At 40.8% G+C, this 12,920-nt stretch overlaps 3 protein-coding genes across 5 annotated transcripts; 1 reads left to right on the top strand and 2 right to left on the bottom strand.

Annotated features, from left to right (window-relative positions):
• Nucleotides 1-151: 151 nt before the first annotated feature.
• Nucleotides 152-7,734, bottom strand: hdgfl2 (HDGF like 2). 3 transcript variants are annotated; one of them, XM_060067439.1, is made up of 16 exons: nucleotides 7,465-7,734; nucleotides 6,900-6,976; nucleotides 6,359-6,500; nucleotides 5,944-6,165; nucleotides 5,693-5,818; nucleotides 5,381-5,452; nucleotides 5,100-5,280; nucleotides 4,739-4,835; nucleotides 4,110-4,398; nucleotides 3,369-3,496; nucleotides 3,193-3,260; nucleotides 2,981-3,051; nucleotides 2,757-2,858; nucleotides 2,115-2,271; nucleotides 1,880-2,000; nucleotides 152-1,375 (listed from the first exon to the last, which is right to left on the bottom strand). In XM_060067439.1, the coding sequence occupies exons 1-16, from the start codon at nucleotides 7,534-7,536 to the stop codon at nucleotides 1,276-1,278; spliced, it is 2,025 nt and encodes a 674-aa protein (XP_059923422.1). In that variant the 5' UTR covers nucleotides 7,537-7,734; the 3' UTR covers nucleotides 152-1,275. The 3 variants fall into 3 exon arrangements, with proteins under 3 accessions (XP_059923422.1, XP_059923421.1, XP_059923420.1); XM_060067438.1 differs by having other exon boundaries at nucleotides 5,100-5,277; nucleotides 7,465-7,719; XM_060067437.1 differs by having other exon boundaries at nucleotides 4,739-4,832; nucleotides 7,465-7,718.
• A 451-nt stretch (nucleotides 7,735-8,185) lies between these two features.
• fam32a (family with sequence similarity 32 member A) lies at nucleotides 8,186-10,879 on the bottom strand. The gene is made up of 4 exons (XM_060067495.1): nucleotides 10,712-10,879; nucleotides 9,813-9,960; nucleotides 8,733-8,786; nucleotides 8,186-8,622 (listed from the first exon to the last, which is right to left on the bottom strand). Exons 1-4 carry the CDS (start codon nucleotides 10,786-10,788, stop codon nucleotides 8,554-8,556), a joined length of 348 nt encoding a protein of 115 aa, XP_059923478.1. The 5' UTR covers nucleotides 10,789-10,879; the 3' UTR covers nucleotides 8,186-8,553.
• A 587-nt stretch (nucleotides 10,880-11,466) lies between these two features.
• On the top strand, nucleotides 11,467-12,892 carry mrpl54 (mitochondrial ribosomal protein L54). The gene is made up of 3 exons (XM_060067491.1): nucleotides 11,467-11,683; nucleotides 12,072-12,228; nucleotides 12,509-12,892. The coding sequence occupies exons 1-3, from the start codon at nucleotides 11,557-11,559 to the stop codon at nucleotides 12,639-12,641; spliced, it is 417 nt and encodes a 138-aa protein (XP_059923474.1). The 5' UTR covers nucleotides 11,467-11,556; the 3' UTR covers nucleotides 12,642-12,892.
• The last annotated feature ends 28 nt before the right edge of the window (nucleotides 12,893-12,920 follow it).

A 12,920-nucleotide genomic window follows, 5' to 3' on the forward strand; every position in this document is an offset into this window, starting at 1 on the left:
CGAGGTTCTCCTGAGAATGAATGGATTTAAAGGCACATGGACGTCAACCAAAAATGCATCACTTCAGTCCTTCCATAAACCATATCGTTTTTCGAGAAAAGCTATAACTAAAAAAAACACATTATTTAAAAAAATTTAGTTGGAACCAATGCCATGCTGAGAGTTTTATTCAAGTCTCAACTAAATGATACAAATGTTTACCAATTTACATAGCACTAAAAACACTTCAGCTTTATGCGTATCACAGGTAAATGCCAAAATAGGATGCAGCTACATGGGATAAGAGTGTCTTTTCACAAATTGCGAATAAGGTTAAGGTAATTATGTACACAGGTATCCCATATATTATGCAAATTACAGACACCAAGGGAAGTCACAGGTGTGTATTTCCACAGCATTCATTGGTTAGGTCAAAAATATATACGCAAATATCTGAAAACATGGTTATAAAAAAGAAGGTGGACAACAGTTGGAAATTTGTGGATATGACTCGTCTATTAATTATTTCTGGCCGCTTTAACAAGAAGCAAGAGCAGATCATTAAAAAAAGTGTAGAGAATAACAGACTCACAGAAATATAAATGTATCACTCTCAATGTTCCAAATACACATTAAACAATAAGTCTTTAAGTGATACTCTGTTGACTTTATAAAAATGGCATCAATGTCAATGGTTGTCTAGAAGCAGACAATCCTATACCAAACTAAGACAAAGTCAACGTTAGCCAATTCCCAGACGACACACACACACACACACACACACACACACACACACACACACACACACACACACACACACACACACACACACACACACACACACACACACACACACACACACACACACACACACACACACACACACACACACACACACACACACACACACACACACACACACACACACACACACGAAAAAGCAAGCAAACATGAAACAGGAAGAGTAATGATCCGGGACGGGCTGCGTGTTGTAGAAAGTAAATAAAAAGTTTCAGAAACGGGAGGATTTTGCACAACTGCCACAACATTTTTACACCCTAGTGAGCATTTGTCTTTGCTGTGGTGAACAACGAACCTAGGTGTGAGAGCAGGAGAACCTTCTAATCGTTGACATATTTAAGTACAAAAATGTCCCCAGACGTCAAGAGCAGCTCGACAGGTAGGAAATGCTGGGGCATGTGTTACAATGCGATGTTGGCCAAGGGGAACCTAGTGACGTCAAACTAAAAAAAGGCTACAATCTTTAAGCACTTGGTCCATGGGAGCCTTCCTCCTTCAGCTCTCCACAGCAGACGCTTCTGTCTCTGCGGGTACTACTGGGTCCGACTCATCATGTGCGTTCAACTCTTGCTCCATGGGGCTGTCAGGGCTAGACCTTACAAAAGGTAACAACCACAGATACATTTCAATGACCGATAAATATCCTAGATACATATTAGTTGTGCATGCCAGTTGTGCTGATTTTCGTCCAGGATAAATAAATAAAAGCAGCAAAAATGCGATCCATATAGGACAGTTATGCTGAAAACAGCCATCCTGCATTTGAGATATCCTATTTATTTTCATCATAGGGACCTAGATCAATTTTGTCAGTAACGAAATGCCGATAAAAACCTGATAGATAAGCGTTTGTTGTCGTTTTGCAACTACAACTACTGGCCTATACTCAAGGTACTCATCATTGATTGATATGACCATTTGTCTGACATTGCAATACATGTATTGAAATATCCATTATAAGAAAGAAAAATGTTTGATTGTATTCAACTAAACGTGAATTCAATGCACAACGTGAACACAAAAGTATGATTGATCTGTTAATATCGGTATATGGCCTTCATATTAGGAACATTGGTTCCGATATGAAACTGGAAGGTACCTTTTGGGGCTGGATGTCGTGTGCTGGTCATTCTCCTCCTGGCTGAGGGACTTTGGTTTCTCCTCCTCAACATCCTCCTCCTGCTGCTTTTGTTCAGATTCCCCATTCATCGGAGTGGAGTCTACAAGAAAAGACACGTTTTGTATTGCCCAATGTATGAAATAAGACTTTGTTTGACCGCAAGGACACCAAACTGACGGTTTACTGAACACATTTTTTCAAATGAAACCCGTACCTGTGTTTTGTGAGCCTTTCCCATTATCCTGTGACTCCTTGTCATCTGACTTAGGTTTGGTTGGCAACTCTCCCTTCACCACGAACCGGAGTTTTAATTTGTTGTAGACCTCACTGGCCTTTTCCATTACTGCATTGCTTGCTTTGTAACGGCGGATCTATTCATTCAACAAACAGATAAATATTAACAAAGAAGATTATTTCGATGGTGACCAAAAGCTGCCTACACATCAAATATGATTAATGTTAAAAAAATAAAACATGAAATCAGAATTACTCAAATCAATCTTTGCAGCATTTCTTTATCCATGTACTTGATATTATTGTTTCAGAAATCTCAATCAATAGAAAACTTTACAAAACTAAAAATTTGGTGTGTTTTATACTCTCAATTTGTCTTTTGTGGATGGTTGTTAATCGGTCACGTGAATACCTTTGTTAAATTATATGTTTTGTTGAGTTTCTATTACAGAACACTAATAAAAAATAATTGTTTTAATAATAAACGAGCAAACCCCAATTACACCTAAACAAAATTGAAAAAAATGTAGAGTTGTGGTTACATACATACTAATAATCCAGATACAAACCTTATGGATAATAGTTGAGTTACAGTTTTGAGATGAGGTTAAAGATGACCTACCTTTTTAAGTGTTGCGATAACATCAGCATTCTTATGCAGGATTTGGCTGGTGACTGGCACTGCTTCAAGCTCTACCAAGGCCTGTAGACACCGCTCTATGTCCTACAAATGGCAGGAAATTAAACAATATACCTTTTAATAAGTACTTAAATTATAGATTGATTCTAAACGGCTAGGTACATCGTTTTTCCACACTGTGTAAAAGGGCAAGAGGAGTTGCTTACTGGGTTGTCAACTTTGAGTGCAAACTTGATATCTGTGTGCAGTTTCTGTAGCTTTTCTTCTGGTGTTGGCTCTGTAAATGCACATAATAAACAAGCCATTGCACAAGCGGTTTATTTATTTCAAGAATGAATATCGAAAGACAGAGAGAAGAAAGTCTGCGGCCTCTGGATGTTACAGTTGCCATTTTCCGAGGCCCTGGTTTCAAACTAACCTTTTTTCTTCTCTACTTTCTTCTCTGGAGGCCTCTCTGGTTTGCGTCTGGGTTTTTCTGGCTTGGCCCTGGGTGAAGAAGGAACTCTGGTGACCTTTGTGCATACATCTTTGACGGTGGTAACCCTAATGAGGTTTAAGGGACGATAAAGTTTGTCTGCCACAAGTTGTACTCACCTTGCCCTGGACTTCTCTTCTGACCGCTGAGGTTTCTTCTCCTTTACCTCCTTCTCTTTCCTCTCTTTGCCGTCCTTTTTAGCCTTGGACTTCTTCTGGCTTTCTGACCGCTTGGCAGACTTTTTCACCTGGGTTTTGAATAAAGAACAGTTTAAGAGCAACTCCACATCAAAAGATACCGTTGGCTATAAAATCTGTAACTCTGTGGTTCGGTTCACAGAATGAGCACAGATCGATGGTTGATTAAATGTTGCAGAAGGGCAGAGATCTCTGGCATTTAAATGTCAAAGGAGCAAAGAACAGGCACCTACTTTAATTAGAGCAACAACAAGAATCCCAACCAAGCACGCCTTTACAATTATTATACGATATCTCTGTTATACTATTATATAATTAAAGTTCTCATTCAAGAGAATTATCAAAAAAAATATATAGATCTTATTAATCTTGAAAACCCCACAAAGAATGTATAACGAACCTCTCAAAACTACTATTATATATAATGTCAAAGGTGGCAATTAAAAAAATAAAGAAAAAATGTAAATAAAAAAAGAAAATCACATTGAAATACTTTCTATAACAACTTAAATTTGCAACCCAGAATATGGCGTCTTTGTTTTCTTTTGCACGTGGGCGTACATCTCTGTCCGACCTCATCGCTCATTAAAGGCCAGCGATGGCCTCGTCGTACATAGCATACACAGAGAGGCATCCATGTTCCCTGGGGGGGCTGTACTGTACCTCTGCCGGCCCGGGCGAGTCCGAGTCGGAGGGCGCAGGGATGGGGGGCGGCGGGGGCTTCTTGGACTTCTTCAGCGGGCTGTCGTCCACGCCCTCGTCCGAGCTGCTGCCGCTCTCGCTCGCCTTCTTGCTGCTCTTCTCCTTCTTCCTCTGCTCGTCCTCCTCCTTCTCCCGCTCGCGGATCCGGCGGAGCTCCTCCGCCTCCTCCTTCTTCCGGCGCTCCTCCAGCTCCCGCCGGCGCTCCTCGTCCCGCTTCTTCCACTCGCTGATGCGGTCCGGCTCGCTGTCGCTGTGCCGAGGAGCGGAGGAGAGGCACCGGAACCAATGAGCACGGGGACGGGACTCAGAAGCATCAGCAACAGTAAGTGACATTAATCCATTAAATTCAGTCAAGGCCGTACATTTAAAACAAAAATATGGTAAACGTCAACCGGTCAACAATGTCCCATTGATCGGAAAAATCGATTGGCTTGTAAAGCTCTCTAAAAATTGCGGCCCTGGCCCCTAAATAGGTCAGAGAGTTAGAGTGGATATAATGCTCTCTGTTGTGCCACTGGATCAAGTAAGGCTACACGATCCAGTGGCACAAAACAGCTGGAGGCCAGGCATGACACACATCTCTGCCTCACCTGTCGCTGTCGTCAGACGACGTAGGCGCTCGCTTTGCTGGCGTGGGTTTGGCTTTGGGCTTCCTGGCCCGGGGCTTAGCTGGGGGCTTGTCCGCTGCTGAGCACCAGGGAAAACACGGAAAGGTTGGAACACAAAATCACACATTGAAGTTCCTTATATACAAGTTTAATGTTCTATTCTGTTTGCATCTGTGACCATGTTGTTAATGTGGTAAGCTTTTCACATTCTCGCACTTACACGGGTGCAAGGCATAGAGCTTCGACAAATGATATGCACATTGACCTTTGGACGAATTACAATCTGGTCCGATGATGCAATTAAAGATGCCGGGGTCCCCTCTTAATACCCCTGAATCCTGACCTTTCTTGCGGCTCTGGGGTCCCTTCCTCGGGGGAGGATCGGAGTCTGAGTCAGACTTGGAGCCAGACTGGGACTCCGACCCAGACACGGCAGGCCGGGGCTTGTCATCTTCCGACTCGGTGTTAACCTCCTTCTTCTCCGACTGAGACCCTGAGTCTGAGTCCGAGTTAGATGAGGCCTTCTGCAGCAAACCCGGAGACAATGGAGAGATGGGCAGGGGTTGAGTACACAACACTATTATGAGACCAATTGTTTGTCGTCCTCCTTTGAGAAAAGCTCACCTTCTTTTTCCCTCGACCAGGAGCAGCTTTCTTTCCTACCCGTCCAGCCGTTTTCTTTTCTGGTGTAAAGTCCTACAGGGCATGCATACTGGGTCAATACTCAAAGAAAACTAGACAGTATAACGATTTAAGTACCTATAAACTAAGTGTGTGTGTGTGTGTGTGTGTGTGTGTGTGTGTGTGTGTGTGTGTGTGTGTGTGTGTGTGTGTGTGTGTGTGTGTGTGTGTGTGTGTGTGTGTGTGTGTGTGTGTGTGTGTGTGTGTGTGTGTGTGTGTGTGTGTGTGTGTGTGTGTGTGTGTGTGTGTGTGTACCTGGTCACTGTTCTTCCCAGATTCGGAGTCTGAAGGGGAGGGCTCGGGCTCCGAGGGGGATCCACTCTCCTCCGCCACGTCCCGGTCGCTGGACGAACCCCGGGCCTTTTTTGAAGGTGGGGGGCGCTGTAGGGGGAGACCCCCACCACGGGGTGTGATTAGACATTTTCAAGGGGTTTTGTTGAGGCTAGAAATAATTCTGTTTTCTTTTCGAGTCGAGGACCCCCGAAATTAATGGATCCCACAATTACCTTAGCGACAGGAGGCTTTCTCTTCACAGCAGGAGCTTGCCTCCCCCTGTCTTCACTTCCAGAGTCAGAGTCCACTTCGCTCCCTGACTCCACTTTCTGGGGAACCGCTACTTCTTTATCTTCATCCTCGTCTTCTTCATCATCACTTCCTCCACCACCACCTCCTCCTCCTCCCCCACCTCCACCTCCATCGTTGCCTTCACTGTCAGACGAGCTAGCTGGCTGCAAAGGAACAAATCATTTGGATGAAATAAAAAGAGAAAAGCATTTGATTACTCTGGCATTCTCTCTACGCCTTTTATCATTGTTATGTTTTATTTAAATACGGTTTTACTACCCCAATTATCAGAGCCATCAGAAAAGACTGCAATTATACATTAATTTACATAGAATTTAGGATTTCTGATTGACTTACTGCAGGTGGGGCACTGTAGGAGGCATGTGGATTGTTCTGGATTTCCCATAAGCCTTCATTGAATCCTTTCCTTTTATTTGGCTTCCCATAGCGCTCTTTGCACTTTTCATATGCAAAAAGATCCTTCGCTGCAAGGAAGGCACTACGGAACAATGAAGGAAGAGATAATTGAGATAAATTGATGATTGCACAAGAACATGTGCTTAAAATTATGGAAGACAAAGTTGTTAAATAAGACCGGCAGGACAAGTGCAGACTATAGCAGCTCTTTCAGTGGACACTGTAAATTGTATTTAGTTATTTGGCATTGTTTTTCACACAAAAAGGTTCATATTGTGATGTATCTAGAATCCAATAATTACAAGGAGACTGAGGTTGAATTGAGTTATTGAACATTAAGTCATAAAAGTGCATACCAGTTATATTAGAGTATCCACCATGATTATAAGAATGTATTCTTACACTTCAAAATGAACACCATCAAATAGTATGCAATATATAGTTGATCATTGTAACTCGTTAGTGATCATGCTGTACTCACGTTTCATGTGTACCAAAGAAGAATATGGGAATTTTATTTGGTGGTGGTTTTACTGCACCATCTGCCACATCTTCAATCTGTGAAAATTCAAGAATTGGACAACACAGATATAATTCTTAATTGGATTTGGTCTTCGCGGTCTTAGCTGCATCCTACTTACTATTCATATTCAAGATATTTTAAGCAGTGGGGCCATCCCAATCACAACAAACTATGTTTTATGTATAGTGAAACAAGGATAAATACTGATAATATATTACCTTAAACGTGACATTTGCCATATGAATGCACATGCGACCCTTCATTTCCAAAGTAATATTAGCTTGCAAATGCACATTTGTGTTTAGATAAGGCCAAGTACATCTTCTCCAAATAAGGGTAATGACACGGATAGTTCTTAAACAAAGTGCAACATATTATCACTTAATTGACGAGGGTCATGTTGCGGTATACATGGCAGACATTCCCAGCAATACTCATAGAACCTTCTCCAGCGTCCCAAGCACAAGATCTTCATCGTCCGCCCACCCCTTCACCACTCCGGGTTGCTGCTGTAGTTGCTTACCCTGGCTGGCCAATGGGGGTACCCCTTCATTTTAGCGAAGACCAGATCTCCGGGTTGGAAATTGTGTGGCATCCTCTTATTCCTCTTTGCAGCCTTTAAAAGGTTGGATATTTATATGCGTTTCTGTGTCTTTCTGGAGTGATGTTTTCAGGCCGACACGAAACCTGTAAACGATGATGTTAGCTTACAAGCTAACGCTACGCTGTATGGAGGTTACCGCGAGATGTACTAGCAGCCGCGTGAACACAGCGGTGAAGATTTTTAGCTTTTCCGGTAAACTGTGACCTTGGTCTTCAAAATAAATGGCCCCCCAAAAAATAATTCACTGTTGATAGTTTTTTCACCGGTTAGGTTTAATTTTACCTGTTTTATTACAAGCATACCGATATTTGACCAACATGATAAGCTCACATGCAATTTATTACATTAAATTGTATCAACATCAGCATTCGAGTTTGTAACGTTAATCCATACATGGAAACTTGAAATGTCAAATGAAGTTAAACTAAATTATGCACTACGTTACTTGCATTAATCCATACAAGTATGTACCCAGTATAGCATATGTTATACCAGTATCTACAGTTAAACATATGCAATTTTTAAGCTAAAGCAAAATGATGTTTGTAACCAGATACTAATAAATGGCCATTACTTTGAGCAAGATTGAAGGCTACTCAGTTCAATAAATTGTTTTCCATTTGCATTAACAACCAAATAATCAGTGACAAAGAATTTATTTGAAGGAAATGCATTTCACTTGCTTAATTTAGAATGCCTGGAGCAACACAATATGCATCATCACATGGACGTTGTAATTTATTGAACAATCACTATGCACATATAATTATTAATACAGCAACTTAATGAAAACATTGTTTATCAAACTTTTCGGCTCAACTTTTATTTATATTTGCACAACCAGGCAAACCAAGAGGTGTTTTCTGTTTGACAAATTCTACCAAAGAAAAGGCATATCAACTAGAAAATAAATCAACAATACCGTTAATGTCAAACGAGTTAGAAAAAAAAAGTAAAATAAAGCCAAATTGGAATTTCAAAATAAAAGTCAACAACCGCTGCTCCTTTTCATTTGGTCCAGCTGACTTTTGGGATATCATAATGCTCAGTCAAATTGTCCAGATGGCGATTAAAGTCCTGAAAGAGAAAATAAACATCCATGAATGTTTTTCCATTTTGTTTGTACCATTGTTACAAAATAACAATGTAATTATCATTGAAAGAAGGCAGGTGCATTCCAGTCTTACCTCAACTCGATGTTTATGTGTTTTGCATGCCTTGTTTAGAATCCTTTCCATTTGCTGAAAAGAAAGATAAGTTAGGAAAAATGGGTTAAATGGGTTAAAAGGTACGCTTCAGAACTACTATTAATGCCCGTGTATTTTGAAATATTCCTCAACCACATTCATAGTTCAATATTTTCTATATGTGCATTAAAAAAATAAAAGTATGCAAGAAATGAATTATGGAGTAATTTGTCGAGCAATTCCAATTGGTTTCAGACTTGCCAATATTTTTCCTAATCTTTGATCATTAAAAGGCAGTGCAAGTAATAATTTTTTTAAGTAAGTGTTAAATAGCTCTATATTCAGACAGCCATCACTTATTACAGTGTTTGGTCAGAATCATGGGTCTCTAAGACCCTCCACACTGCAGTAAACACAGAACGCATTTTTTGGTATCCCGCTCCAATGTCATCCAATCAGGAGAGAGAACCCCATCAATAGGCGGTCCTCTCTACACAGGCAGGTAGTAGGAATTCACTGTTGACGGACAATCACGGAACAAGCGAAGCTACCTTTTCAAGCACCACCCAGCAATGACTTGGAATAACAAACCCACAATACGAAAAATAAACGGTGAAAGAAAATTAGGAGAAGAAAAGTGGCATGATAAAGAGTCTCGCAAGACCCACTTGCATGTGCTGACGTCAGGAGCGGAGAGCTAACTTCAAAATTCCGACAGGAAATTAGCCAAAACTACCACATCGCCTACAGTGCCTTTAACACACACTTTATTGGGCTTAACGAGTCACATATTCATCTAGTGTTCTTACAATCTGCAGATCTTTTGATAGAGTTAAAATTAAGCTTACAACGCTATGATCGGTCATTACATTTGTGAAATGCATGCATCTCTGTTGCATTACATGACTGACCATTTTAAAACAAAAAAACTGAAGTTTAATGATCGTTATTCGTAAATTAAATATGTTCACCATTAAGTTTAAGTTCTCCCAAATTCTTAGCAATAATAGTTGCCGCCAATAACTTCAGAATTGTAAAGTTTTAATAAGATGCCCAGCAAATCCTGAATCGACCCCTTACCCTCTTCTCTTGAGTCTTATCGAAGGCAATTTGAGCTGGTGTCCTCTTGTCAACGTATCCTTTCTGGGTCTCCCCCCCTTCGTCATACTGATTCGTCAAAATCTGCTCCTCCAGGCGTTTTTTCTTTTCTTTATCCTTCTTCTTCTTCCTGGAAAACATAGCTATGGTTATTAGGACAGTGGAGCACAAGCTCCTTCTCTTGATACCTCGTGATGAATACTAGTGGTAGATTAAAAACATCGACCAGGAATCGAATAGTCCCACAGTATATCCTGGTCAAACTAGCTTTATACAACTAAGTGTTTTTGATCAATAAAAAATGTCAAGTTATACAATATGTCATGTGTCTATATTGACCAGCACGTATGTCCGAGAAGCTGCTTCGCTATTTTAAGTGACAATTGTATGATCCCTCCCAGGAAATTTCTAGATGGAGGTATGGAGGACAATGTCTGGTAGACCTTATTCTTCTTATGCAGCCGAGGGCTGACTTTTAGGCTAACAACCTTTGATAATTGGGTATGGCTGGTTCGTTTAAGGGACTGTCTTCATATTTGTATGGAGTCACGTTCTGATGCCAATGCATCGGGGACAAACCCGACATGGTTGTTTATGAGCGCAGTACTTCGAGCATGGCACACTCCCATGGATAACAACGACGATACGTTTGTTTCCGACGTGTATTGTACTAGAGTTAGCCCAAAGCAATACTTTAATTGTTCGTTTGTCTAAAGGAATATTAATCGGACGATGTACACTAACAATAAACAAGATGAAGCTTAGCATTAACGTTACCTCCGAGGAGCTAGCTATGTTACATCACAGGGTAGACAAACTCGCTAACTATTAAGCAAATTCTCTTTTGAAATACATGTGGCTGTAAAATAAATAGTGCTTACTTTTTCCCTTTAGAAATATCTCCCAACCCTTTAAATTTCAGGGATCCTTTCTGAACGGCGGCGTATTCATCAGACATTGTTGGAGAAGCTAAAGCCAGGCCACCACTTTTCTTCTGCTTTGTTTTTATGAAGGTGTCAGAATTGACGATGGTCGCCCTCTATCGGATATGAGCACAACCAACACAGGGCATGTTAATGTGACGAGCCGGAGAGGGGATCATACATTGCATCCGGTCTCTGTTCCTATTAGCTGTGCACGACGGTTGACAGTCCCTTGAGCGAGAAGATTAAGCGAATTACAAGAATGGCAACAACTAAGAGAGAATAAAAATGATGTTTGTGGGACTAGTTTGACAAAGGAATATCCGAACACATTTAAGCGATCGAATGAAACGGATATCCCTCTATTGAAACTCCCTCTCTTTCGCCCCGCAACACTAACTGGAAGTCCCGCCCTCTATCTCGCCAATAACGCAGATATCCAGCATACCGCTCCAAGCATTCTGTGGGCAGACGAGAACGCCTTGGAACGAGGTTATGTTGTGAACGTTGGAGATTGACGTAAACTGTGCAGAGGTACAATATGTCAGTTTGCACATATTTGGGAAAATAAATGGTAAAACAAATGCAATTGTTATAGTTAGTATGCAACCTTAGACAGTAAAAAGTATGGACGTAGCGTCCGTGACATGGTTGATTGCGGAGTGCGCCTCCCGTCCAGCACGGGGCGGTAATGATAATGACAACAATGTTCAAGCTCACAAAGAAGAATAGACCGGAAGCAAAAAAGAATGAATGTCAAACAAATGCATGGTGTCCTCCTATGTTTTTAAATACGCTTAAAAATGTCAGGGTACAGTTTGTTCAGGACCGCTCTGTTAGCTAAATGTTTTCCAACCCACCTAAAAACGGGGCTTTGTAGTAATAATGTTGTTCACCGAATCCCTGTCTGCGGTTATGCGAAAAAAGTTGGTAAGGAATCACTGTATGCATGCCTTTACCTGTAACGAATGGTCTTTTACAATGCACTTCAATTAGATAATGTGCAGCGATAACACATTTCTCATACATGTTCACCTGAACACCGATGATGTACAGCGCTCAGGGTCAATTAAATTAGCCTGCAAGTCTTGCTTTTCGTGAAATGTTGTTTTTATATTTTCTTCGGCTTTAGACATATCTCAAACAAAGGCAAAGGGATACCACCAACATGCATTACCCACTGGGATTCTTGGAATAATTTAACTGCATCTTACTGTGGTGTATTCCTTTGTAATCTGCTGAACAGTCAACCATAGACCAAAACTGTATGTTGTGTCATGTGCCATTGATACAAATTAATGTATTGTACCTCTTACAGCGGCCAAAGGGAAAGGAAAAGGCATGGTGAAAGAGGACGTGAAAGGTCCTGAAGTGTGTAAGGATACTGAAAGGCTCACAACACATGCTGTTGGCGTCAACATCTTTAAGCAGGGAGAAGACCCTAAACTGAAGTCTCCAGAGGAATACCCAGAGTGGTAATTGAACATTTATTTCAAGCCATTTTAGCTATACAAGAATGAGATGAGAAATCAAGAATGTTAATTACAAATCCAAAGGCATGTCTCAATACCACACAGCAAATCACTGCCTGGCCCAGTATTTACTTTGTATTTAAGAAAATGGGAACTTGTTCCCCAAGAGATACACAATATATCTCAACACCATTATAATTTGCAGATTATTATTAAGAAGTGTACTGTATGTGATGTGACATGTTTGATGTTCCTCATATGTTATTACTGTTGTCTGTCATAGGTTATACCAGATAAAACTTGGACCGGTGACGAATTTACACGATCGGGAACCAGACAGTTGGGAATATTGGAAACGTCTGAGAAAAGAAAGCATTTTGCGCCATAACAGATTGCATAAAGGAAAGAAGTTATAGGTTTCTCTCCTATGACGTATACCATGTAATTGTTTTCTGTTAGACTTCAGAAGATACACTTTTCACTCATCTTTCAAACCAAGTACAATTTGGATACAATTACTTGCTTGGTTATTTTGTTCTTTGTTCTTTATTTTTTGTTGCAAAGCCTCTTTTCCCCCACCCCCCTCTCATACATAATTATGTATTGGATATAAGATACGAGAGTTGACTTTTGATTGACTTATACAAATAAATTCTGTGACTGATAATTTTGTGAGTGAAAATGTGTGCGACACG

Source organism: Gadus macrocephalus, chromosome 12, assembly GCF_031168955.1.
Source record: "Gadus macrocephalus chromosome 12, ASM3116895v1".
Classification (NCBI taxonomy): Eukaryota; Metazoa; Chordata; class Actinopteri; order Gadiformes; family Gadidae; genus Gadus; species Gadus macrocephalus.

Coding starts and splice junctions, on each gene's coding strand:
- hdgfl2 (XM_060067439.1), bottom strand. CDS start 7,536: ATGCCACACAATTTCCAACCCGGAGATCTGGTCTTCGCTAAAATGAAG. Junction 5,819..5,943: donor GAAAGCCTCCTGTCGCTAAG/GTAATTGTGGGA, acceptor CTCCCCCTACAG/CGCCCCCCACCTTCAAAAAA. Junction 5,281..5,380: donor CTGGTCGAGGGAAAAAGAAG/GTGAGCTTTTCT, acceptor GGTTTGCTGCAG/AAGGCCTCATCTAACTCGGA.
- mrpl54 (XM_060067491.1), top strand. CDS start 11,557: ATGTCAGGGTACAGTTTGTTCAGGACCGCTCTGTTAGCTAAATGTTTT. Junction 11,684..12,071: donor CGGTTATGCGAAAAAAGTTG/GTAAGGAATCAC, acceptor TACCTCTTACAG/CGGCCAAAGGGAAAGGAAAA. Junction 12,229..12,508: donor CCAGAGGAATACCCAGAGTG/GTAATTGAACAT, acceptor TGTCTGTCATAG/GTTATACCAGATAAAACTTG.
- fam32a (XM_060067495.1), bottom strand. CDS start 10,788: ATGTCTGATGAATACGCCGCCGTTCAGAAAGGATCCCTGAAATTTAAA. Junction 9,961..10,711: donor GATATTTCTAAAGGGAAAAA/GTAAGCACTATT, acceptor TATGTTTTCCAG/GAAGAAGAAGAAGGATAAAG. Junction 8,623..8,732: donor CACATAAACATCGAGTTGAG/GTAAGACTGGAA, acceptor TTTCTCTTTCAG/GACTTTAATCGCCATCTGGA.